Genomic DNA, 27,834 nt, shown 5'->3' with positions numbered 1-27,834 from the left:
AGAATACTGGAGTGGGTTGCTATATCTTCCTCCAGGGAATCTTCCCAACCCAGGGATCGAACCCAGGTCCCCAACATTGCAGGCGGATTCTTTACTCTCTGAGCCACCAGGGAAGCCCATACAACTGCATAATAAATGATAATTTCCTGAATCCTATGTGTCAGCATGTAGGGAAAGTAAATCCTTCTCTCAGACCTCCAGAAAGATTTCTTCTGGAAACCCAACGATCTGACTCAGTTTAAAATACACACACACACACACACACACACACACACACAGAGGCATTATGCTGTGTGAAAAACAGGGGATTCTCTTCATAATTTTAGTGTAAACACATGAGCCAATTTAATCAACTTCTCTGAAAGCTTTAGCATACACCAGACTGCAAAGCATGCTACTTCAGTGTGTGAAAATTAAGTAAATAAGTATTTACTCTAAAGGAAAAAAGAAACTCTCCTTAGTTCTCCTTAATAGAGTATTTTCTTTAGAACTCAGAGATCAGAGAAGCATTTAAAAATAGCACACATATAACAGCTTGATGAAAAGATGATTCGATAGTGTCTGCAGATACCTATTGTCCCCAGAGGCAGATAAAATTAGTGTAGATAAAAGTGGTTACTAGCGAAGTTGATTAGGGAGGTTGCGATTATAGCATAACACTTACCTGAGGGTGAAAAAATTGGCTCTCCCATTATTGGGGAAAAAAATGGCTGACATTGTAAATGATAAATGAATTTTAAAATGTCCAGTTTTCATTGGAAGTAAGAAATGAAATCCCTGAGCTGACGGACTGCCCCCTGAGTCCTAACCACCACCTCATAGTGGCCATCGCTGCAGCAGCTCTACAGACACCCAGGTTAAAGGGATGATGTTACTTTTGTCTCACCTTTCCAGGAAGAATCAGAGAACTTTTTCCACTTATGATGTTTATTTACATATATGTCCTCATTAAATTTTTTGGGGGTGGGAGTGACTGTATCAGATTCACTCGTGTGATCAGCACCCTTAGGGAATTTGTTCATAGTTAGGCAGAACAGCACAAAAGAGATTTGCAGCCTTTGGGATAATAGCCTTTTTGAAGAAAGGACAGGCAGCTTCCAAGTCACACAAAGTGCATTTTATCACCAGTGATAGACTCAGCTTCAGAATAATATAGAAAACTACTCATTATTCTCTAACATTTTAATTGTGAAATACTTAACACACGGAAAAGGAAACATAATGCTATTTGTACATTTTTAAATAATAATAATTAAAGGAAGATGCATGTAACCACAACTTGGATTAAGAGATAGAACCTCTGGTTCCACTGTCTTCTATCCAGGAGAAAGGAGCACTATCCTGAATTTAATGCCTTTTCATTTCCTTGCTTGTTTTTATTGTTTTATCATATGTGCTTAATCACTCTTTGTGACCCCATGGACTGCAGCCCGCCAGGCTCCTCTGTCCATGGGGATTCTCCAGGCAAGAATACTGGAGTGGGTTGCCATGCCCTCCTCCAGGGGGTATTCCAGCTCAGGGATTGAACCCAGGTCTCCCGCATTGCAGGCAGATGATTCTTTACCAACTGAGCCACTCTTTCTTTACTGACTGAGCAATATGTGTATATATAGATGTATAATATATGTATATACAAATATTTCTTAGTTCTGCCTGTTTTTGAATTTTTATATGCATGAAACTGTACATAGGCAGGTACTACTACTTACTTTACTGGCACAGTCTGACATTTCATGAGATCCCTCTATCTTGATCTATGTAGCTAAAGGTCATTTATTTTCACTGATATGTAGTATTTCCATCATAAGACTATACCACAATTTTGTTATTCATTATATGTTTGATGGACATTTGGGTTTTATCTCTAAGGTTTTTTTTTTGGGGGGGTGCTGTGCTGCATGGCATGTGATCTTAATTCCTCCACCAGGGATCAAACCTGTGTCTGCTGCAGTGGACATGCAGAGTCTTAACCACTGGGACACCAGGAAGTCCCATCTTTTCAAGAACTTTAAAACTTCAAGAGTTCATATAAACAGTGCTGCTATGGATATTTCAAAATATGCCTACTGGCACACCTTCATCAGAGTTTCTTTAGGGTATACACCTGAGGGTGGAGGCGCTAGGCAGCCAGGTATGCCCAGGTACAATTTTACTAGATAAGGTGAAGTGTTTTCCAAAGTAATTGTACCAGTTTATATTCCCACCTCCAGGAGTTAAGCGCGCTGGTTGTCCCACATCCTGGTGAACTTTGTCTATCAACAGACTACTATATTTTTGCCAATCTCGTGGTAGTTTTTCCTGACACATCAACTATTCATTTCCCTCTTCAGTCAAGTGGTTGTTTATGTCTTTAGCCTATTTTTCTGTAAGTTCTATCTTTTACTTATTGATTAGTTAATTTACATATCCTGGAAATCTAACTGGGCTTCCCTGATAGCTCAGTTGGTAAAGAATCCGCTTGCAATGCAGGAGACCCTGGTTTGATTCCTGGGTGGGGAAGATCTGCTGGAGAAGGGATAGGCTACCCACTCCAGTATTCTTGGGCTTCCCTGATGGTTCAGTCAGTAAAGAACTGGCCTGCAATGCAGGTAGACCTGGGTTCAGTCCCTGAGTTGGGAAGATCTCCTGGAGGAGGGCATGACAACCCACTCCAGTACTCCTGGGCTTCCCTTGTGGCTCAGCTGGTAAAGAATCCACTATTGCTAATTATACGTATTATAAATATAGTCCAACATTTTGTGGCCTTTTACTCTCCTATGCTATATTTTGAGAAGTAGAAGTTCTTAATTTTACCGTAGTCATAAAAATTAATCATTTTTCTTACAATTTGTATCCTTTGTGACTTATTCAAAGTTCTTCACCACCCCATGGTCATGAAGACACTGCCCGTCATTGTCTCCTACCTGATGGGAAGTGTCAGCTCGGTCATATACTACGGGTCTGCCTTGGGTCTCTGTTATGTTCCATTAGACTAAATCATGTGTCTCAATCACTGAGGCTGTTTCTTAAGTCTTGGTTATCCAGTAGGCAAAATGGAGCTCACACTAAAAACGTTTTTATCTCTCCAAACAAAATAGGCAAACAGGAACTGGAACTTACTTTGCTCTGGGTTGATGAACTAATCCTGGAATCTCTTTATTGGTTTTAAGTCTTACATTTGAACTGGCACTTTTTTCCTGAAACACATAAACACACATGGAAAAGACAAGGTAAGAATCAGCAATTAAACAGGAGCATGAATTTTCATTACCAAAATGCGAAATTTGTTTGGGAACCTTTACGGCTGGTTACCTCATGCAGACAAAAGTCCTTAAAGATGTCACATAGAACAGGTGAAACTGCCAGATATTTTAACAGGGAACACTATTGTGAAAAGAAGAATGAACTTTTGTAACAGCTATAAAATGGCTCCTTTTAGAAAATTACATGTGAGTAGCATTTGATTTTTAGGTGGAGTTGCTAAAAATAGTAAGAGAATCAAAGATCAGAAGATCCTAGTGTGAAAAAAAGCAACAGTAGTATAATCACAGTCATGGGTTGCTTGCTCAGGATAAGTAATTTTGTGCATTTTGTTTGTGAAAGACAACTGAAGTTACTGAGTTTGCACAAGGCCCTTGCAGCGACAGGGACATGACTAAAAATAGCGAATATTTTCCATGAACGATGAATATTGAGATTGAATTCAATTAAATTAATAAAACCCAATCTAGCCGGTATTCTGGAAGTACTTTGACTTTTAGCCTGATCTGAACTCTTATTCCCCATCAACCAGCCACATAGGAAAGGAATACTTTCAAATCTGAAAATGCAAATATTATCAGCAAGCACACTATCTCAATAATACTACTGCTCTGCAGCGATGTGGACGAACCTCAAGCCTGTTGTACAGAGTGAAGTAAGCTAGAAAGAGGAAAACAAATGTTGTGTACACTGCCATGAGTAAAACGGATAGCTAGTGGGGAGCTGCTATATACACAGCAAGCTCGGCTGGGGGCTCTGTGAGGACTGAGATGAGTGAGATGGTGGGGCTGGGAGGGAGACTCAGGAGGGTGGGGAGAGATACATACACATAAGGCTGATTCACAGTGTTATACACAGCATTGTAAAGCAGTTATCGTCCAGTAAAAATTTTTTAAGGCTTTAAAATTTGCTCTCTAAATACACCCACCAAAATGAAATGGTAAACCCATTTAACAGGTGACTACACACACTCAAGCAACCTGAGGTGTGGCAATAATTAAAAGACCTGGGCTAGGGCAAGAAGTAAAAAGTTCTGTGGGCCAACCCAACATTCTCACCAGAGGCAGAGTGATGTGGGAGGACACGCAGAACAGATGGTCCTCAAATGAGCTCTTTCAAGAGTTCATACTTCCCCTAGGATAGCAGAAGTCATGCAAGAAAAACTACATGTGACATGCAGAATCAGAGAAACTACAGTGACTTGCATGCTAGGTTGTTTGCTATTTTCCATCAAACACGAGCATATTGTATAATGTCAGTCCTCCAAAATACAGGGTAATTCTGTCTGGGTTCCTCCAGGAGAAGAAAAAATCATTACAATCCTTTTGCAGTCTAGCTTACCTTCTCTGCCTCACATTAAACTTGAAACTGTTTTCATGAACATTTGAAGAGTATAAAATATATACTATTCCCTTTGCTGATACAGTCAGAGAACAACAAATGAACTATCTTATTTTTTACAGAGAAGGTGGGAGAACAATTAGGAAACTTGAATGCACTACCTCCAGGAGGGCGGGACCCACAACTCTTCTTTATGGGCCTGGTTAGGAGACTGGCATTTCATAGGAGGCATTCATCAAATATTGGTAGAACAAATGAATGATGTCAGCACATAATTAACTTTTTTAAACAGTTAGAGATAAAAATAGCTCAACTGTAGTCTCTCTGCAGGACTGAAGATGTAAGTTCCCTCCAAATGAGTCATTTTCTCCCTAAACTTTATGTCTGGAAAAAATATCTACTTGATATGACAGAACCTTATACTTTTTCTCTATTCATATAATTTCCCAAACTCTTTGAACTTAAATGAGGCATCATAATTTTTTTTTTTTGGTGCATCATAATTTTAAACACTGCTAAGGCAGGAAAGAAACTTCTAAGAATGACATATTTCTATTCAGTTTATTAGACTACCCTCCATAATTATACTGTCTCACCAAATCTTCCTTAAAAATGTATTGTGTAGTTGCTAAAAAGAAGGATCCCCCATCAAATATAACAGAGACTTAATAGATGGGAAAGATACTTTAGGATATCAGGTACAGACATGCCTTCCCAGGAAGTGAGAGGACCAAAGGTGAGGCAGAAGCAAGGGCGAGGGGCAAAGCAGCTGGAGATTTCCCAGTTAACAAATATATATATAATTACATACAGATTTATATCTATTTTGTATTTATAATGTATTTGTTTTTTTACAAGTTACCACTCACCAAGAAATCAATAACAAATCATGGAGCATCTACTGTAAGTCAGGTCCTAACTGGTTTGCATGCATCAACTCATTTTGATGTTCACAAGTATACACATATTAATTCATTTGTATGCCCACACACCTCTCTGAGATGTGTACTGTTATTATCTCCATTTTTTAGATGAGGAAGCTGAGATATGGAGGGGTGAAGCACTTACTGGGATTCTTTAAGTAACAAGTAATAGCACTGGGATTTGAATCTATGCAGAATGGGCCCGGGGTTCACGCTATTAGTCACTAGGTTGGTAGTCCTCCATCTTTTTAGTACCGGGACCCCTTACCTATATTCTCCAAATTTTGATACATTTCATTATACAACATGAAAAAAAAATCACATTTGTTAAAATCAGCATCAATCTCACAAGAAAATTCTTGACAAAAGCTGTCAGGCTTATGGTGGTGGACACAAGTTCTCCAAACTTCTAGTTCTGGTTTAACATTTGAATTTTATAAGCAGCAACAATAACTGACAATTGTTTTCTTTGGAGAAATAGGCTCTCTTCATTCGTTTCTGAGAAAACATTTGCCAGATACCCAAGTCTGAATATCCAGTATTCTACAGTAGAGATGGTGACTCAAAAAAACAACTGCTAGTCCAGCTTGCAGCTCAATCAACTGCAGAAGTGCTTTTCCTGAGATAACCATCTTATTTATTAAAAAATAGAAAGACTTATTAAAAAATAGAAAGATATGCATCTAAGGCATAATAGTTAATGAAATTAATTTCTACTGAGTCATTTCTAAAAGAAATGAAATATGGTCATTTGTAGAGATATGTATGGACCTAGGGGACGACAGAGGATGAGATGGCTGGATGGCATCACTGACTCGATAGACATGTGTTTGAGTAAACTCCGGGAGTTTGTGATGGACAGGGAAGCCTGGTGTGCTGCAATTCATGGGGTCACAAAGAGTCAGACACCACTGAGCGACTGAACTGAACTGAACTGAGAGTCTGTCATACAGAGTGAAGTCAGTCAGCAACAGAAAAACAAATATCACATTTTAACACATACATGTGGAATCTGAAAAAAATAGTACAGATGAACCTACTTGCAGGGCATGACAGAAGTGCAAATGCAGAGAACGGACATGTGGATGTAGGAGGGGAAGGGGGTGGGATGAATGGGGAGATGAGGACTGACATATATACTCCACCATGTAAAACAGATAGGGGAAGCTGCTCTATGTATAGCACAGGGAGCCCAGCTCTGTACTCTGTGCTGACCTAAAGGGGAGGCAGGGAGGGTGGCGAGAGGGAGGTTCAAGAGAGAGGGGATATATGTATGCATATAGCTAATTCACTTCATTGTACAGCAGAAACCAACACAACAGTATAAAGCAATTATACCCATAATAATAGCACTACTATGATTCCTAATAAGATGTGCCTGGATTTGTGCTAAAGCACAAGCAGTTTTGCCCATCACTGCTTTTGCCCCATCAGTGCAAATGGCAACAGAGTGGAAAATGGCAAATAGCTTCTTTATTATTAGGAAAATGACCTTGAAGTCTCCCTGAGAATGTCTCAGGAACCTCCAGGGGCCTGCAGGCCACACTTGAACTATAGGGTCTTTTTACTTCTTTTGTATAGCAAAGAATTGTCGATTATTTAATTGTGGTATATACTTTAAGAAAAAAAACATTTACCTGCCTTATTGAGATAAAATCTATATTCAATAAAATTTCCCCACTATAAAAGTATGATTAAATGATTTAGTGGGGGCCTCCCTGGTGGCTGAGATGGTAAAGAATCTGCCTGCAATGCAGGAGACCTGGGTTCAATCCCTGTGTCAGGAAGATTCCCTGGAGAATGGAACGGCTACCTACTCCAGTATTCTTGCCTGGAGAATTCCATGGACAAAGAAGCTTGGTTGGCTATAGCCCATGGGGTTGCAAAGAGTCGGACATGACTGAGTGATTAACATCTTCACTTTAAATAATTTAGTAAATTTATAGAGGTGTGTAATTATCACCACAATTCCATTTTAGAACAGTTCTATCAGCCCCCAAAGTTTCATCATACATCTATGCTCTCAGCAACCCCAGATCTGCTTTCTATCTCTACAAATTTGCTTTGTCTAGATTCATATAAAAGGAATCATATAATATATAGGCTTTTGCATGTGGCATTATCACTTAATGTAATGTTTGAGGTTCATTTATACTTTAGCATATTTCAGTATATCATTTACTTTAATTGCTAAGTAATACTCCAACATATGGATATACTGTGTTTTGTTTAAGCATGCAAAATTAATGAACATATGGATTGGTTCCAGTTTGTGGCTATTATGAGTAATGCTGCTATGAACATTCATATACAAGTGTGGACATATATTTTCATTTCTCTTGGGTAGATTTCAAGGAGTGGAACTGCTAGATTATATGGTAAGTTTATATTTGACAATTTAAGATATCAGCAAACTGTTTTCCAAAATGACTGCACAGTTTTTACATTTCCACAGTACATAATGGTTCCAGTTTCTCCACCTCCCCACCAACACTTGGTATTGCCTTTGATTATAGTCATTCAAGTGGGTGTTTCATTGTGGGCTTTATTTATTTTACAAATGTGACTTATTTGGATTTGTTCTTGGTTTCTTTGTATCTATCAGAACACCTACACCTTGCTACATTTATGGGCTTACAAGTTCGCTGTTATTTACATCAAAAATCTGTTTTAGGGCTTCCCTGGTGGTCTAGGAGTGAAGAATCTGCCTGCCAATGCAGGAGACACCGGTTCCACTTCTGGTCCGGGAGGATCTCATATGCTTCAGAGCAGCGGAGCCTGTGTAATGCAGCTACTGAAGCCTGTGTGCCTAGAGCCCATTCTCCGTAAGAAGAGCAACGACCGCAGTGAGAAGCCTGCGCACCGCAACTAGAGAGTAGCCCCTGCTTGCCACAAAGACAGAAAGCCCGCAGACGGCAATGGAGACCCAGGACAGCCAAAACATAAATAAATACAGCTTTTAAAAAGTCCATTTTATATTTGCACTTACCTTCTACTTCGGGTTTGTTTGCTGGAGGAGAAGTTTAAATGGATCTGCCTTTGAAAAAAGAAACAAACAAAACCAAGAACGGCTGGAGGAAGGCTGAGGCTCAGAGAGTCTCAGGTGGAGCAGATCCGACAGCCAGGCCACCTCGGGGCTGCTCCAGGAATAGGGACAGTTAAACTGGGAGATGACGGAAGAGGTAACTAAGATATTACTTCCCGTGGCAAGAAAAAAACTATTTTAGTGGCATTTGACATTCATAAACTAAGTACCTAAAATAAACTGGGACCAAGTGGGATTAAGATGAAGCCATTAAAGGGGCCCTCAGCAGGCAAGTCGCTCAGTCGTGTCCGACTCTTGGCGACTCCAGGGACCGTAGCCCACCGGGCTCCTCCATCCATGGAATTTTCTAGGCAAGAGTACTGGGGCGGGTTGCCATTTCCTTCTCCAGGGGAATCTTCCCTACCCAGGGATTGAACCTGGGTCTCCCGCACTGCGGGCAGACGCTTTACTGTCTGAGCCACCAGGGAATCCCTTTCTTTTCTTTCTTTCCTTTCAGCAGGCAGTTGGTAGAGCTGTGTTTTTATGATCTATCGATTCTGGTATCAGAATCATCTGGGATGCTTGTTAAAGTACAGATTGCCAGGCCCTATGCACTACCTCCTGAGTGTGCCTCTCTGGGATTGTACCCAGGAATTTGCATTTTAAACAAGAATCCTAGATGATTGTTAGCTCAAAAAGTTGGAGGACTTGTATTTCAGAGAAAAGAAACTTCTGAGCTTAGAATCCCCCCTCTTGGCCTTCCACAGAGCAGTTGTCAAACTGGGCCTTGGGTTTCTGCAGGGTTGCCTCAGGGGTCAATAGCAAGGCCTCCCAGAGCAACAATCCTTTGAACTCTACATTTGGGGGCTTTTGACTGATGTTGCAAAAAAGCATCCATTGCTCAAAAATGCTTGCAAACTAACATCAGGTAGTGACAGGTTTATTTAAACAGCAAATCAAACAACTTCTCCTTTGCTTTGAATAATTTTACTTCTTTACGAACAAAACACACTTGTCAGTGTCTAGGTAAACTTATCATTCTCTTCTTAGCTTCTCACATTGTGTGCAGGCATGCTCAGCTATGTCTGACTCTTTGTGACTCTACGGGCTATAGCCCTCCAGGCTCCTCTGTCCATGGAATTCTCCAGCGAGAATACTGGAGTGGGTTGCCATTTCCTTCTCCAAGGGACCTTTTTGACCCAGGAATCGAACCCACGTGTCCTGCATCTCCTGCACTGGCAGGCAGATTCTTTACCACTGTGCCACCTAGGAAGCCTACTTGGAGACCGTCAAACCGAAATATGGACTGCAAAGAGATCCAACCAGTCCATCCTAAAGGAGATCAGTCCTGAGTATTCATTGGAAGGACTGATGTTGAAGCTGAAACTCCAATACTTTGGCCACCTGATGTGAAGAGCTGACTCATCTGAAAAGACCCTGATGCTGGGAAAGATTGAAGGCAGGAGGAGAAGGGGACGACAGAGGATGAGATGGCTGGATGGCATCACCAACTCAATGGACATGAGTTTGAGTAAACTCTGGGAGTTGGTGATGGACAGGGAAGCCTGGCGTGCTTTGGTTCATGGGGTTGCAAAGAGTCGGACACAACTGAGCGACTGAACTGAACTGAACCAAAACCGAAATATATTTATCCTGTTGCTCCCAACCCCTGGGGGGTATCTCCCAAAGGGAAAGCCAGAATACCGAGAGAAACGGACAGCTTCTTTATAAAATCCTCTCGACCTTTAGCTCCTTAACTCTAAAGAAGGCAGCACAGTGCCTTTGGGCAGCGGAAGACAGCGCCCCGCTTCCTGCTGGTGAGGGAAGGAGCTTCTTTTCTTTCGTCACTTCTTTGCCTGAGTCACCCCTCTGAGTCTGAGTGCAGGGAAGTTTCCAGAGTTGGTCTGGGTTGGAAGTGTGAGGAGGGATTTCATTTTCTTTTTTCTGGGCCCAACAGCAGGAAATTCTGTCTTATAAAGAAATCCCAGGGGCCTGATAGATGGAGGAAGCTGAAGGGCCGGAGAAAAATAATGGGAGGTTGGAGTACTAGCTTCTGGGACTGCTAATGAGGGGCCACTACAGAGACAATATACAAAAGCACTATATATGAACTCTCAGTGGGTTTCTCTCTCTACACAGACTGTAGAGAATGTGAAATGTGAATACATTTCAACCACTGCATTTCGGAAAGTACCTGAAAACTAGAAAAGGTAAATATTGGGTTAGCCAAAAATCTCATTCAGGTTTGTCCATAGGACAGTACAGAAAACTATGGATGAACTTTTTGGCCAACCCAACACATTAACAAGAATTCAGAGGGTTGTTTTTTTTTGTTTGCCTTTTTTTTTTGGAGGGGGGATAACCTACATTTTAAAAATGAGAACATGTTCAACTGTGAATAATGAAGACTCATTCCAGATTTGGGGGAGTATCCTGTAGGATATACTCTTTGAGAAAAGGACCTTATTTGATGTTTTATGTGTGATTTCTTCAGTGATATTAGCATGAGGCAGGACACCACCTCCTTCAACTACAGAGGAATTTTATCTTCCCTCTTAGTGATGGTGATCAGCTGAGCCACACTGATTCCAACAGAATTTCTGGATGTGAGCAAACGACAAGGCCCAGGTGAACCAATGCAACTGTTGACATGGGCCCACCTGTATCATAATTACGTGAGGCGTTGGAGAAGGAAATGGCAACCCACTCCAGTGTTCTTGCCTGGAGAATCCCAGGGATGGGGTCGCACAGAGTCGGACACGACTGAAGTGACTTAGCAGCAGTAGCAGCAATGTAATAAATTACCTGTCCATGGAGATTATTGGAATTATTAGTATTTTGTAAGAATTACTTAGTACTGATAAAATTGGCATGGCAAGTCTCAGCTTTATGGAAATTCTTTTTCTATAAATTAAAATATTACCACGGACTTCATTTTATATCAAATAAATGTTAAGTGGAGCAAATCAGTTTTAAAGCACTTAATATATTTCACGTAGTTGTTTTACAAGGTATATGGAAACATTTAAAATAATCTTTAAAAAGTAAACAGAGTTGAAAGAAATTGTTTCGATTTCATTGTTTACCAACAAACCTAGAATCAAGTCACTAAATTACTATTTTGTTGTTCATTCACTAAGTCTTGTCTGACTCTTTGTGAAACCATGGATGGCAGCATGCAAGGCTTCCCTGTCCTTCACTATCTCCCAGAGTTTGCTCAAACTCATGTCCATTGAGTTGGTGATGCTATCTAACCATCTTATCCTCTGCCACCCCCTTTTCCTTTTGCCTTCAATCTTTCCCAGCATGAGGGTATTTTCCAATGAGTTGACTCTTCACATCAGTTACTATGTCAGGAATTAAAAGAAACAAGCTATAATGTTGTTATAAATCACACTGAGAATTATAAGTTAAGGATGTTTTCAACAAGATGATGTATCTCCAGGTTTTTCTAATTGGGGGGGGGGGGAACCATATTTAGTTTTTGACCTAGATGCTTGTTTCAGTTAGGACAGGGTAGGTTTTGCTGCAATAAAAAAAACCACCTCCTTGTATCAGTAGTTTAATAATATTACAGGTTTATGAATTACACTTGCTGCATATCCAGTGCAAGCTGGCAGAGGGGCTCGGCTCATTCTAATCACTCAGGGACTCAGGCTAGGGGAGGCCCCATGTCAACATGTGCTCTCATAATCCACACGACGGGGGAGGGGAGAACAAAGGTGAACAACAGATAAGTGCTCATATTTACTCCGCCAAAGCATGTCACAGGACCACACTGAAATTCCAGAGACTGGAGAATGTACAATCCTGCCATGTGCTTGGAGGGAGAAGAACCAGGATGTTGTGAAGTCAGAGAAGCAAATATCGTATATTAATGCACGTATATGGAATCTAGAAAAATGGTACTGATGAACAGATCAGCAGGGCAGGAATACAGATACAGGGAACAGACAAGTGGACATGGAGGGGAGTGGAGGGTGAGATGAACTGGGAGAGGAGCGTTGACATAAATACACTACCATGTGTAAAATAGAGAGCTAGCGGGACGCTGCCGTAGCGCACGGAAGCTCAGCGTGGTGCTCTGTAAAGACCTAGAGGGGTGGGATGGGGGTGGGAGGGAGGTCCAGGAGAGATGGGATATACAGCTGATTCACTTCGTTATACAGCAGAAACTAACACAACATTGTAAAGCAATTATATTCCAATAAAATTTTTTTAAAAATAGCCCTAATGATGACGATAATGCTAATTTTTTTTAAAAGTTACTTTGTTGTTTTTTTTAATCAAGAACTACCTAACATTAATCACTGTGATCTTCCTTTCCAGACAGTCTGATGGGTGAATCCATCAAATATCTTATTTTTATTAAACATGAAAAAAAAGTTATTGGAAGTTTAAATTGGTCCAAAATGCTGGAGTTTAGATTTCAAAACAAAGCTGAAACTATTTGGTTAGCTGACATTAGTATATTATGTTAAATTAGTATATTATGCCACTTGGACACAGTAAGACAGAATAAAGGCAAAAATATGTGGTTTATTCCCCACTCGGAAAATTGCACCCACATCCATACCTACACACCCCTTAATTTTTCTATTTTCACTTCTCCTTTCCAATCATCAAATACAACAAAACACATAGGGATATGAATCATCGCCATTGTGATCCATAATAAAAAGACCAAAGATTTTAAGAATCCAACTATTAATGAACTATGGTCCCTAAAAGATGATACTTAGCTGAGTAGCCACAAATAAACATCTTTTTTTTCTAGATTTTTGTGGTGGGTAAAAAAGCAGGCAAAAAATTCAAAGTATATTTCATCAAAGTTAACAAAATATTAGAACAAAGAAACATATCATCCATCACATCTTTAATATTTTAACAAATAAAAAACCACCATTTGTGCAGAATTGCTAAACTTTGCCTGTGATGAACCAAAATCTTGACAGGTTTTCCTCACTAAGTTAAGAAACTGTAAATGTCAAAGCTAAAAACAAAAACTTAAATGATCTAGTTTTTCTTAGAGGCATGATCTTTTTTCTCGCATTCACTGTGGTGTATAAGCTAGCCAAAAATCAGACTCCAGCATTCCTGATCTAGCTGACATACCCACATCTCTCTTTAATTCCAAATTTGTCAGTGTCCAGAAAATCTGGTGCATTAATTCCCTATTGCTGCTATAGCAAATGAACACAAATTAGTGACTTAAAAGAACACAAATTTATTATCTTACATTTCTGGAGGGCAGAAGTCTAAAAACAGTCTAGAGGGCTGCCTTCCTTCCTCGGCTCTAGGATAGAACCTGTTCCCTTTGCTTTTCCAGCTTCTAGATTTCACCTACATTCCTTGGCTCATGGTCACTCCCTCCATCTTCAAAGCAGCAGTCTAGCATCTTCTCTCCTCTCCCACCTCCACTTCTTAAACCTTCTTTTTCTAACTCAGATTCTCCTTCCTCACTCTTACAAGGATCCTTGTAATTATATCATACCCACTCACACAATTCAAGATAATTTTTCCACGTCAAGATTCTTAATTCAATCCTCTTTCCCATGAAGGCAACATATTTACAGGTTCCATGGATTAGGATGTAGACATCTTTGTAGGGAGCCTTTGTTTAGCCTACCACAGTGTCCCTCTGGCCCCCAAAGATTTACACCTATCCCACATGCAAAATACCTGCACTTCATCCCATGGTGCCTAAATCTCAACTGTCTACAGTATCAATTCAAGTCTCAAGTCTTATTTAAATTTCATCAGCTTAAAAGTTCCATTATGTAATTATCTCACTACCTAAATGATCTAAATTACATCTGAATGAGGCTCTGGGTATAATCTATGCTATGGCAGAATTTCTTTCCATCTGTGAACCTGTGGAACTAGAAACAAGTTATATAAAACACATGATAGTATAGACAGAAAATAACAGCTATAGGTGATCCCATTCGAAAAAGGAGAAAATGGAAGGGAAAAGGGAGTCCCAAGCAATTTCAAAATCTAACTGTGCAAACTCCATTAGGTTTTAAGGTACTGGAATAATCCTCTGTGGTTTAAGACTTTGCCCTCTGGGCCTGTGGCTCCTAGCTTGTAGTCTTCCTTTCTTTTTTCTTGAAGGGAGCACAGGGTTGCAGCTGAGTTTTTCTTATCAGATTGTTTCCTGCCTATAGAAGGTTGGGAGTGCAACAGCCTTCTTTCAGTTCACTCTCTGTTCATTTTAGTTCAAAGAAGCAGTATTTCTGTTGGTATAACTTCCTTGAGAGCCTCATGGGTCTCCTGTGTATATCATGGTATTCACTCCATAATGCAGGATGTCCCTGCACAGATCTTTCCTGGATAACCTCACCTCTATTCCTGGCTTCGGCTGAGATGGCTGAGGGGATTCATGTCTAAATCACATGCCAAGTCTATGCAAAGAGACATCTGTGTGATTAAATACTCTGACTTTTTAATCCCTTCCAGAAACGAGCACAATATTGTTCAGTTACATTCTTGGCTTTCTTTCCAGAGCATGCTTTCCTGGTGGTGAGTCTCCAAGTTTTAGTATCTTTTGCAATATGGATAGGCTGAGAATTTCCCAAATCATCAAATCTTGGTTCCTTTTTGATTAAGGAACAGCTTTCCCCCTCAATTTATCTCTTTTCTTTTGCATTTTACTATAAGCAGCAAGAATAAAGCAGCCTGTGACTTCAACACTCTGCTTGGAAGTCTTCTCAGCTAAATAATCAAGTTCACTGTTTACAAATTCTGCTTGCCACATTCCTATAGGACACAATTCAGCTAAGCCTTTTGCTACTATATAACAGTGGTTTCCTTTTCTCCAGTTTCAAATAACATGTACCTTATTTCCTTCTGAACTCTCACTAGCAGTCTTTAATATCCATACTTCTGCTAGCTGTTCAAGGCAATGTAGGCTTTTTCTATTATGCTCTTCAAAATTCTTCTAGTCGCTGTCCACTTCCCAATTTCAAAGTCACTTCCACATTTTTAGGTATTTATTACAGCCCTGCCATGTTTCAAGGTACCAAAATATATATAGATTTCCTACCACTGCTTAACAAATTACCACAGACCTATTCAATAAAATATAAATTTGGAGGTCAAAGTCTAAAATTGGTGTTTGAGTCTTTTTTCCTTCTGGAGGGTACAGGAGAGAATTTGCTTTCCAGCTTCTGGAGGCTGCTTTTGTTGACTCATGCCCCCTTTATCCATTTTCAAAGTCAGCCCCTTAGCATCTCTCTTCTCTGACCTCTGCTTCCTTCTTTATATCTTCTTTTTCTAATTCTTATCCTCCTGCATCCCTCTTGTAAGGATCCTTGTGATCATCCAGAATAATCTCTCCATGTCAAAATCCTTAATTTAATCAAAGTTACTTCCTTTTTTCCATGTAAAGGAACATATTCACAGGTTCTAGGAATTAGGATGTAGACAAACTGGGAGGTGGGGGGTTCATTATTCAATGTATCACATGTGTAAAACTCCATCAACTGAGGCCAAACCAATATCAAAATGCAGGTCCACAGCTCATCATGAATAGTCACATAGGGAGAGAAACATGAACTAAAAAGTACTAGTGGAAAACCATCGCAGAGAAACCCAATGGCCCATTCTTCACTAAATTGCTATTTCATGGTACTTCTGTGGCAGGCTGTGCTAGGGAATCAAAGGTATGATTCCCATCCACCAAAAACAAAAAGACGAGACTTAAAAAAAAAAAGATAGACGTATGTGTGGTCCAAGCACCTGCAATGACACAATTCCGAGGAGGGATCAGGGAAGTTTCCTAGAGAAGGAAAGGCAAGGTTGGGTCTTGAAGGGGGAAGAATGTATACCTGGCAGGGAGAGAAGAGAACCAGGTGTGGAGAGCTATATGGAGCCTGGCAGATCCAGAAAGAGCATGGTGTACCGGGAGGGGGTGCGAAAGATAAGGCGGTGAGGTGGGCAAGGGCTGGCCTATGAAGGGATCATGTTGGGCATTTAGATTTTGAAACAAGATGGAACTACTGAAGGGGTTTATGAAGCTTCTGTCATGTCTGAATTGTGTTTCAAAGATGGAATCAGAGAAGCTGGGTGGGGGGGTGGGGTGGCAAAACAGGGGAAGTGGATTAAGAGGTACAAATGACTAGGTATAAAATAAATAAGATAAAAGCGTGTAAGGTACAGCACAGGGAATATAGCCAATATTTTTATAAATGTTTTACATGGAGTATAACCTATAAAAATATTGAATCACTATGTCATACAGCTGAAACTAATATAGTAAAACAGTAATACTCCAATTAAAAAAAAAAGATGGGATCAGAGAGCTGGTCAGGAAGCTGTACCAGCAAATTAGAAGAGATTCTCTGAGAAGCTAACAAGACAAGAGGGGACAGCCCAGCAGATAACAAGAGTACGGGTTCTGGAGTCTTACTGCCTCTCCACTTTCTACTTGGGTCACCTTGAACAGATTATGTAACCACCATGCTTCAGCTTCCTAACTTATGAAATGGGGGTAAAAGTTGCACCTACTTCCCTGGGTTGCCTGTTGTACAGGAAGTACGTAGCACATGCCAGCTTGAATTGATAAGATAACAAATTACTCTGGGAGTTAGAGACAAGGGAACAGATTTGAAAGTTGTCAAGAAAATCACTAAGCGTCTACTAGGTACTAGGCACCTTGCTAGGCTTTGAGGGTAACAGTAAGAAAAGATCAATGAGATTCCTGGCCTCAGGGAGCAACTGCAAATATGTGAGGAAAAACTCCAAATGCAAAATGATAATATAAGAATAGAAAAGATGTGAGGTCAACTGAGTGCATACAGGAGATGGAAAAGTATTGTGAAGGATGACAGCCAGATCTTTGGCTTAGCTGACAGTAGGAAATGGTGGTGACTAAATGGAAAATAAAGTAGGTTTAGGGTTACTAATTAAAAGGATGGAATATGGGTATAAATAAGTGCTTTTACTTTCTTGCTACAAATAATGGATGGGTTGACATTCCAAATAAAACTATCTTTCTCCGCAAGCAAAGGAAAGCTGACATGGCTAGTAATGCAGAAATGGGGTAGGCAGTGGTGCACTTTTCTTGAAGGGAATGAAACTGAAACTTGAGAGCTTGGACCGTGATGTCCTAAAGAATCATAATAAATTAGGAGAAAATGTGTTTCTGAATGGATATAGTAGAATGCAATTATTTTTTAGACACATCCTTTACTTATTACACAGTCTAAACATGGATTTTAAAAAGTGCTTGCTCCTTGGAAGAAATGACAAGCCTAGACAGCATATTAAAAAGCAGAGACAGCACTTTGCTGACAAAAGGTCCATCTAGTCAAAGCTATGGTTTTTCCAGTAGTCATGTATGGATGCGAGAGTTGGACCATAAGGAAGGCTAAGCACCAAAGAATTGATGCTTTTGAACTGTGGTGCTGGAGGAGACTCTTGAGAGTCCCCTGGACTGCAAAAAGATCAAACCAGTCAATCCTAAAGGAAATCAACCCTGAATATTCATTGGAAGGACTGATGCTGAAGCTGAAGCTCAATACTTTGGCCATCTGATGCAAAGAGCCGTCTCATTGGAAAAGCCCCTGGTGCTCGGAAAAATTGAGGGCAGGAGGAGAAGGGGATGACAGAGGATGAGATGGTTGGATGGCATCATCGACTCAATGGACATGAGTTTAAGCAAATTTCGGGAGATAGTGAAGGACAGGGAAGCCTGGCGTGCTGCAGTCCATGGGGTCGCAAAGAGTTGGACACGACTGAGTGACTGAACAACAATCCGTGTGAAGCCCACCAACGTTCACGCAGGAGCGAGGCAGTGAGAGGGAGGTCCCTTGTGTCAGAGGAATGGCAGGAACGCAATACGGATAGAGAGAACAGCTGTCTGAAGGCCCAGCATTTACTGGCTTACCTCACAGGAGTGAATCAGGTCTTGGGCCAAAGGGATTGAGGTGGTCAAGCAATGGCCCCTCTCTCCCTGGCTCTCCATTTGCTTATCATCTTGATTTCATTTTTCAAGACCCTATGGCACTCTGTAATGACCTATATGGGAAAAGAATCTAAAAAAGAGTGGATGTATGTATAACTGATTCACTTTGCTCTACAGCAGAAACTAACACAACATTGAAAATCAGGGAGCTTGCTGGTGGAAGAGAAGTAAGAGCGACCACAACATCTTTTATTCTCCTGCCTATGAACTCCTCATATGAAAAATATTTTCTATCACTATACATATTTTTATAAAAAAAATAAATTCTATTGCATCTATTGTAATTTTTTAAAGTGTGCTTAAAAATCTCTTTATGTTTTCCCATATAGGAGCTTTTAAGTTGATGACTGGTGGAAAAGAAGTGACTTTTTTTTTCATTTATTATCTCTTCCTTCATTTCTACAATGAATCCTAGCTAATTCTAAATTTAGCTCCCAACCCTTATGCTCTCTCCTATACTCTTCTGTAACCTCTTCCCACCAGAAGTCAGAGTAAATGAGGGGAAGCTGCTGTTTTAATACTTAACCTGAGGCTGTCTAGTTAATACAAGCATTAGTTTTGTCATGGTACAATTATTTTACAATGTGGACTCAGTCACTAGATTTTTATACACAGACTTGACAGTCAATAATCAAATCTGGTGTTGTTCCATTATTGATGTCCTTTTCGCCCAGGGCGAGGAAGGTTGGTTGGTTGCAGCTAGCATTCGGGTTGAACAATCTCTTTAAAATTGAAATATGGCACTTAGGGCAATAGAGTAAGCACATCCTTTTTTTTTTTTTTCCCCTCCTTTTGGAGAAATGTGCTGCTAGAAATATCTTCATTCTAAACGTCACACATAGAATGGACCCTGAAATGTTTTAAAGGCGTGTGTTTGACCATGACTGTCTTTCTTTATCTCCTCAGTCTTTTGCAAGCTTTCTAGAAAAGCCTTCTTTCTGATCTTTCTGTCCACTCTGACCCTCTGACACAACTGAATGACTAATACTCACATGTATGCTGGGCAAATAATGCACATATCCAGTGGTATGCTGAAGCTGGCTCTTACTAGGGTGAGTCAATTGTTATTCAGGAATTCTGTGAATGAACTGCTGGAGACTTAAAATCAGTTTTTGTGGGAGAAGTTACACTATGGAAATTGGCAAATGGTATAAATCGGGACTTTTCACCCCAGAGACCTGGTTTATTAACCCTCTGTGTGTATGTACATATGCATGCATGTGCATGTACATGATTCTGTGTGTGTATCCTCCCTCAAAAGAAATACTCTTTATATGTGGTCGAGAAGAAACCACAGTCCAAGGAAATACTTTGGATGAACCAGACTGGAGTATCATCATGATATTTACAAAATTTGGGTTAAGGGGACCTAGATTCTTGGCTTTCCTCTTCTTTGGTCCAAGGTGCTTCCTTGGACGATGCCGAGGCCCTCTCCACAGCATAGCGACCTCTTTCTGTATCGATGCCAGTGAGATCCTTCTCCATCCTTAACTCACTGTTCTGTCCCCTTGGGTCCCCATCTTCAGATTACCACCTAGCCAAGACCCATTTCTAGCATCCTTATGTCTTGTAGAAAGCTCTAGTTTTCCTCCTCTAAATCCGGCAGCTGTCTATTTAGGAATGTTCTTTGAAAGAACACTGTAACCTGGATATGAATGTGTTTCCTTGTTTAGCCTTCAGAAGAAAAGTTAAACCTCCAACAAAATGTGAGGCCAATAACAATTTAGCTAGTGTGTGTACAACAGGACTTTCAACTCTGCTCTGGAAAATTCATACACTTCCATTCAGTGACTGGAAGATGGAAATGTGAGACAAGTGGCAATGGGAACCGCTGCTTCCCTGTCCAAATGAATGAACCGCCAGCTGCTCTTTAGCGTCCGTGTCTTCCTGCACTGGGAAAAACTACACATCCTATTAACAGTCTAGCTATGCGGGAACTTTTACACTGTCTTATGTCACACAGGCAGAATACATTAAATGCCCTTGGACTTTGGGAACTCAGTACAAACTAACTTTGTGAAAAGCCAGTAGGTCTTGGTTTGCTTATGACTCTAATGCCAATCAGCTTTACAGGGAAAAATATAATTTTCCAGTGGAAGGATATAAAGCCAGACTGAAAACTGACAGCAGCTGAGAGGAAACTAGAATGAGTATAATGATTTTACTGGGGAACAACCAGAGTTCAGAAAAGAGGTGCGTGGTGAGGTCTAGAGAACTGGGGCTCTAGACACGGCCAGATCTTCAAAAATCAGACTCTGCCATTTAGTGTCCATAAATTTTGCACACGAAAATTCTCAGAGCCTCAGTTACTTTCTCTACAAAATGATGGTAACAGAATGTCTTTCATAAAGTACTAGTAGCTCATGAAATGAGATTAAATATGATGATGCAAGCATCTGAAAGATGGTAGATATTTAATCATTCTTAGATATTATTATTACTTATCTTCATGATATAAGAGTTATTTGTTACTATGATTACATTTTTCATGATTATAGTAGTATGTATGTACACTTCTGAAAAGGAACCAGGTCAACCTCAAAGACTTGGTCTTTTTTTTTTTCACATACTATATCATACAATTTACTCATTTAAAGTATGCAACTCAGTGATTTTTAGTGTTTTCACAGATATGTGCAAACATCCCGATAATCAACCTTAGAACACTTTCTATTATCCCCAAATAAACCTCTGTACTCATTACCACTTACTCCTATTCTCCCCTAAACCTTCCTGCCCCTTGGCAACCAGTAATCTATTCTCCATCTCTGTGGATTTGCCTGTTCTGGACATTTTATTCACATGAAATCTTCCAACATGCAGCCTCAAAGACTTATTCAGAAACACTTTCTGTTGGGATGTTTTGGGGTATTCTGGAGCAAGGAAGCCATCTCTAAAGACAGTCTAGTTTCTCCCCTTGACATCGGTATTAACTACTGTCTAGGAGATCAGAGGATGTGGTGAATGTCACACTGTAAGAGGCATAATTAAAAACTTATCCTTTTTGAGGTTTGACAGAAAACAATGAAGTTCTGTAAAGCAATTATCCTTCAATAAATTTTACAAAAATTAAAAAAAAAAAAAAAACAAAAAAAACCTATCCTTTAATCCAGGGCTTCCTCCTCTCTGCTGTAGAACTTTCACAAGTGGCAGAGTTATAAAAGCAGCTGAATGTTTAAACCGCATTTTCTACTCCCAGAAGTAGGTGAACCATGGGGAAGGTGACTTGCTCTGCCCTGGGATGGTTGAATGAGTGATGATGCCAGCACCTAGAGTGCCAGCTAGGTGCCAGATATGTTGTTGTGTCGCCCAGTCACGTCCAACTCTTTGCGACCCCATGGACTGCAGCAGGCCTCCCTGTCCCTCACCATCTCCTGAAGCTTGCCCAAGTTCATGTTCACTGTACTGGTAATGCCATCCAACCATCTCATCCTCTGATGCCCTCTTCTCCTTCTGCCCCCAGTCTTTCCCAGACTTAGGGACGTTTCCAATGAGTTGGCTGTTCGCATCAGATGACCAAAATACTGGAGCTTCAGCATCACTCCTTCCAATGAGGATTCAGGATTGATTTCCCTTAAGGTTGACTGGTTTGATCTATACTTGAGGACAAATCCAGGGGTATGTTTGGGACATGCTAGCATTGAATTGGGCTTTCCTGATAGCTCAGTTGGTAAAGAATCCACCTGCAATGCAGGAGACCCAACGAATGGATCCCAAACTTTAACAAACGTACCTAAGAGGCCTGAAGAGCATGAGCAAATGATCTGGTTCATGTGCACCCCACTGTGATACGCCCTCAGGGAACCACGGTCTGGGATCCCTGGCTGTCTGTCCTAATGAAGCCTGGGACACCAGGCACCCGACTGGAAGCTCCGTGCACACAGGATGGGTGTGTGGACCGCGGGCTTCAGGGATGCAACAGGGCTTTTTAGTTCAATAACTTTCAAGGGCAGCACACTTGGATCTATTTACTTGGGCTAGTAGGGATCCCAGAGAAAGGCGCATGTCATCTCATCTTGAGAGTTCAATCCTCCTTGTCAGCACTCTGGGAGCCAGACGGGGAAAAGCAACAATGCCAGGGACCTTGGCATTCAGGATGCAGACTTTCACTCAAAAGCCCTGAGTTCATCTTGGCATGCTAGCCCTCAACAGTGCCCAGCTGGGAAGAGCGTAGAAGGAGGCCCAGGAGTCTGATTTTCACACCGACTTGCAATGAATCCTCTTGTTTTCAGCTCCACTTTTCCCTCCATTTCCAGAGACATCTGTGCTAGCAATTCCTGTTGCTCATTCTGCAGTGTAACTGGCTTTCTTGGGTTTGCTAAGTCAATGTCCACTATCCTTTTCTGTTCTTAGTCATAGAGGATTATTATTATTGCTCTGCAGAGTCTTTAACTGTTTTTTAAAATCAGTGTTTCAGAAGAAATAAAAGGTAACAGCTATGATCCACCTGTCCTACCCTGTCTAATCTAAGCATCTTGCATACATTGTCTAATTAGACAATGCTATGCAGTAGTCGTTATTGTTATTCCCATTTAAAGAGTTTCAGCAAGTTGCCCATGGTTTCTCAGAGGATTTGAACTCAGGAATTTCTGATGTCAGATCCCAAACTATAGAACATGACCCCATCCAAGCGATCACAGTGAAACAATGATAACAATGAACATCGATCATCACTGGGCATTCATTATGTGCTGTTTCCAAGATGCTTGCATTAACTGTGACAGCTCCCTGACACAGATGCTATAACTATTAACCTGTTTTACAGAAAAGAAGACTAAGTCACAGGGCAGTTAAGGGCCTGCCCAAGATCACAAAGCTCATAGAGTCTGGCTTCAGAGGCTGTGTTCTTAACATGTACCAAAGGCAGTCAAACATACTACGTCCACTTTGTGGATTTCCACAACCCCCAGCTGTGCTTTTCCTCTTTCCTAGATGACTTACTCTAAAAGAAAACAAAAATCCCTTTAAACTAGCCAACTAAAGCACAGACAATGAATAGAAGACAGCCGCAGTTAGAGTAAAATCATTTCAAAAATATTTGCACAAGAAATTATTCCACTAGAATAACCTGTGTGCTTGCCTGTGCTTAGACACTCAGTCGTGTCTGACTCTTTGTGACCCCGTGGACTGTAGTCCACCAGTCTCTCTGTCCATAGGATGGTTTTTTTCAGGCGAGAATACCAGAGTGGGTTGCCGTTTCCTCCTCCAGGGGATCTTCCTGACCCACAGATCGAACCCAAGTCTCTAGTGTCTCCTGTGTTGCAGGAGGATTCTTTACCCACTGAGCCATCAGGAAAGCCCACTAGATTATCCTATCCCCTGTTTATAGTTACCTTCAGACATTCAAGTCAGGAATAACATGAAGAATGTGCCAATATAACTAGACATGTGAAAAACATATACTTTTTAGATAGGAAATTTGCCTCCTAGTCTGAAAGCCTAAAGTTATGTATGCTAGGGGGTGCTATTGAACAATTTTAGGGTTTGCTTCATTTTGGTGTTAGATTTGCACGTGGCAATGCTATGGGCTTGTAGTTTTCAATTAAAGTCTGTTTAACCTCAGTCTGGTAACTGTTAACCAACACAATATTTCACTGCAGAAGAAATTGAAGAATAAGTTATATTCATTATAGGTACAGTTAGTTCTTACTCATGACAGAAGCATTAATCACCCATTATTTTCTTTTCCACTTGCATGTCCGAGAACTCAGTTAAAAGATAATGAGGTGTAGGTGTTAAACCCAAAGAAGGTGGAAATGTCTCTAGAGCATTATTGATGGTGTAAAGACTTGTGTCCTGGGGTAGTGAATGGAAACTGTGAGCTAAAGGAAGTACAAAATCAAATTAGTGGAACCAAAACATTAGCAATCAGGAAATCTTAGTTCTAACTCCCTTGCTCCACAATTAAGCTAAATTAGCTAAATACTTGTTAAATAAATCATGATGCAGGAAATACATAAGATTAGGATGGTGAGAAAGCACAGCAGTGCTTATGCTGAACTGACACAATTTTGGCCACATGAGCTCAGTCCAAAATAGAAAGTGTGATATACTTAAAACACATGAAAGGCCAAACAACATGCAGAACCACCCCTAGAGGCCACCCAATCAGGAATTAAGCATTTGTATAAACAGATATCCTTCTCTGAACTTTCAATGGTGGTCTAAAACATTATTTATTCTGAAACTGTTCCTAGTTCTACATAAAATAATTTTAGTAGTGGATGTTTAAATTTTTTTGAATGAATAAAAATTATCTTTTAACTTCAGCACTTATAAGTTTGTGGCATTTTAATATTTGCTTTTTAAAAGGAAATGAAGAAAAATCGCCTGTGTATGCCAAAAGCTACAATGTGATGAATGACAATTTAACCAATTTATGACCATGTGACCTTGATTATTCTCTTATTGCTTCAGCTACTGCTCTCCCACATAGACTTGCTCTGATATTTTATGCAGCTGCTAGTGCGGTGCTAGGCAAACACTTGCTGCTGGACAAAGTGAATGGACAGCAATGTGCGCTCGTTCCTATGGAGCTTATCTGGGTTGATGGGACCATTCCTAGGGTTCAGGGAGAGCCATTAGTCTATCCCTGCAGTAAAGGTGGCAGTGAACAGCCGAACACCACTCTGCTAAAAGAACCACCTATTTACCTTCTTGGAAATGACTAAGTCAAATATAATTTTTCTCCTTTCAGTTCGCAAGTCCAAGGAAATGACTGCTCACAATCAGAACACCTGACAGCTTCTAAGGACTGAGGTCAAGTGGCTTTTCCTGCTAAATCCACGTGACATACTCCGTGTACCAGTTTCCTAAACCTATTTAGTGTGTGCTTGGAAATAGCTTGCAGCAACATACACAACAAACACGTAGGTCCTTTTTCAGTTGGCAACTCTGAAGCTACTATTCTGAGATACAGACTAAAAAAAGAAAACTCTAAAAGCCTCGCAGTGGGTGAAAACTGATTCTAAGATGATTCTTTTAAATAAGAAACTGGGTGAAAATTTCCAAAGTGTATTATCTAAAAACATCCTAAAAATATATCTATTAATTGGCAGTGTCAGACTTTTGGAACCCAAAGTTACTTTTTCAGGGAGCAATTTCAAGGATTTAGGAGAGAACACACTTTGAATATGATATCGGAGCTGAGGCAAGTAATCAGCTTATGTCCTGTAACTAACACATCTGTTGATCCCAACATGCCAAATTGTGGTTTCATCTTGTCACTGAATGCATGCTGTTACCTGGGTAATATTTATCTGATTTTATCAAGCCAAGGGCCTCTAGCCCCACTGAAGGTGGTCTGCCAAGCCTCACCAGATGTCTACACCCCCAGTACCTGCTGCCATGGAAATTGGGGGGCATACTTGTATATCTCTGAAGAGGGCAGAGGGTTGGGTGAGGGAACCAGCTCTGAATTTCATGAAAATGCCTTTGTGTTCTGCACTGGTAAATTTTCCTTGGACTAGGCAAACCCACTGCCCTGCAATTTATTCTAAATATGGTAAATGCTCTTGTCAAGATGATCTCCACTAAAACTGAATTAGTCTACAAAGGCTGGAAATGATCTCTACTTAAAAGATTTCTCATAGAGAACACAAATAGCATTGCAAACAAGTGATGTTTAACAAAATTAAGAAAATAATCACTTTGCAAAAGACCCTTAAGCACATCAGTGGGCATCGTTTACATATAGACAACTGAAGCACTAATTAAAAATAAGTCCCATCTAGTCATTAAACTGGCAATGTAAAAACTGCTATTAGTCACCATCTCTTTAATCTGTAATCAAAGATCATTCAAGGTAAAGAGAAGAATTAATGTCATGGAGGTCTCTGCCAGGAACTGGCTCCTTTCAGAGGTGGTGAGCCAGGGATCATCCTGTTTATAGTTGAGGATTCTGGAGAGTCTGCCCCTGGGGGTCATGACTTGCTGGTCTGGGACGTCTGGAGTTGATGGGGAAGGAGACTTGGCGGGGTTGGAAAAGAGGCTGGTAGCCCCAGCTTTGTGTGTGTGTATTAGTCGCTCAGTCATATCTGACTCTGCAACCCCATGGACTGTAGTCCACTAGGCTCCTCTGTCCATGGGATTCCCCAGGCGAGAATACTGGAGTGGGCTGTCATGTCCTTCTCCAGGAGATCTTCCTGACCCAGGGATCGAACCCAGGTCTCCTGCATTGCAGGCAGATCCTTTACTGTCTGAGCCAGCAGGGGAGCCTGGTAGCCTCCGTTAGGAGCTCCTTTACTGCAGAAAAGACACCTAACAAAGACTCTTGCAGCTTGAGTCTCCACGAAACGGCTCAGATGAACCAGGATAGTTTTGCTAGCATTGAAGAGAAACCTTACTAGAAATTCTGAGTTTATACACATCAGAGAACCTTATACATTCTAGTATGTTAATGTAAAAGGCTTTTCATTTCTAGGTTTGCAAATATCTATCATGCCTTTTCTTTGGTGCTTAGAAGCTCCAAAGCTGAATTTCTCTTCAATTTCATCTTTACTCCCCTTCGAGTAAAATAACCCAATATCTAGTAGGCACTAATGTGACAAGCACAGTGCTATATTGTCTCCTAAGGCAAGGCAAACAGAACCTTCTCTTTTGACCTCTTCAGCCAAGCAGGAAATGTGATTAATCATGATTGTTTAATGCATGTCTACTCTGTATCAGGCGACTTACATGAATTCTCACTAACCCTTTAAATCACTTGGCATTTTACTGACTGCCTGCAACAGCAAGTACATACAGGCGACTCCTTATCCAAATGTTACACAGAAGGAAATGGAAGCTCAGAATGTATTAAGCACGTTCACAGAGCTAGGTGCTGGCAGAGTCTGAACTCTGACCAGTCAGCCTGAATCTCATCCGTCCTCTCTCTGCTACTCCCGGGTTCCAGCTACAGAGGCGGCATTACCCAGGAGCAGTGAGCCCCCCTCCACTTAGCTCTTGCCAGGCATTGTCCATAATTTTTATGTGTATCAGGGCCTTCTCTGATGGCTCAGCAGGTAAAGAAAATGCCTGCAATGCAGGAGATGTAAGTTTGATCCCCGGGTCGGGAAGATCCCCAGGAGGAGGGCATGGCAACCCAGGCCAGTATTCCTGTCTGAAAAATCCCACGGACTGAGAAGCCTGATGGGCTACAGTCCAGGGGGTCGCAAAGAGTCAGACACGATTGAGCACAGGCACCTTTGGGTGTATTAACTGATCTGACACTCTCAACAATTCTATGAGGAAGTACTGCTGTTATCACAGTCACCATTTCCCATGAAGAAACAAGAGAGCATAAGACTCTGACCTCCGCTCACAAAAAGCATCTGCCAAGCCAACAACCGGGGGCG

The 27,834-nt window shown here is 40.8% G+C and overlaps 1 protein-coding gene across 1 annotated transcript in view; it reads right to left on the bottom strand.

Moving 5' to 3' along the window:
• C14H1orf21 (chromosome 14 C1orf21 homolog) overlaps positions 1-27,834 on the bottom strand; it is a 233,203-nt gene that overhangs the window by 26,064 nt on the left and 179,305 nt on the right. The window contains exon 4 of the mRNA XM_043923080.1: positions 3,100-3,176. Within this exon, the coding sequence (XP_043779015.1) occupies positions 3,100-3,176 (77 nt within the window). The remainder of the gene's footprint in view (positions 1-3,099; positions 3,177-27,834) is intronic.

Source organism: Cervus elaphus, chromosome 14, assembly GCF_910594005.1.
Source record: "Cervus elaphus chromosome 14, mCerEla1.1, whole genome shotgun sequence".
Lineage (NCBI taxonomy): Eukaryota > Metazoa > Chordata > Mammalia > Artiodactyla > Cervidae > Cervus > Cervus elaphus.
The sequence above is the reverse complement of the archived record's forward strand: the minus strand, read 5'-3'. Positions and strand labels throughout refer to the sequence as shown.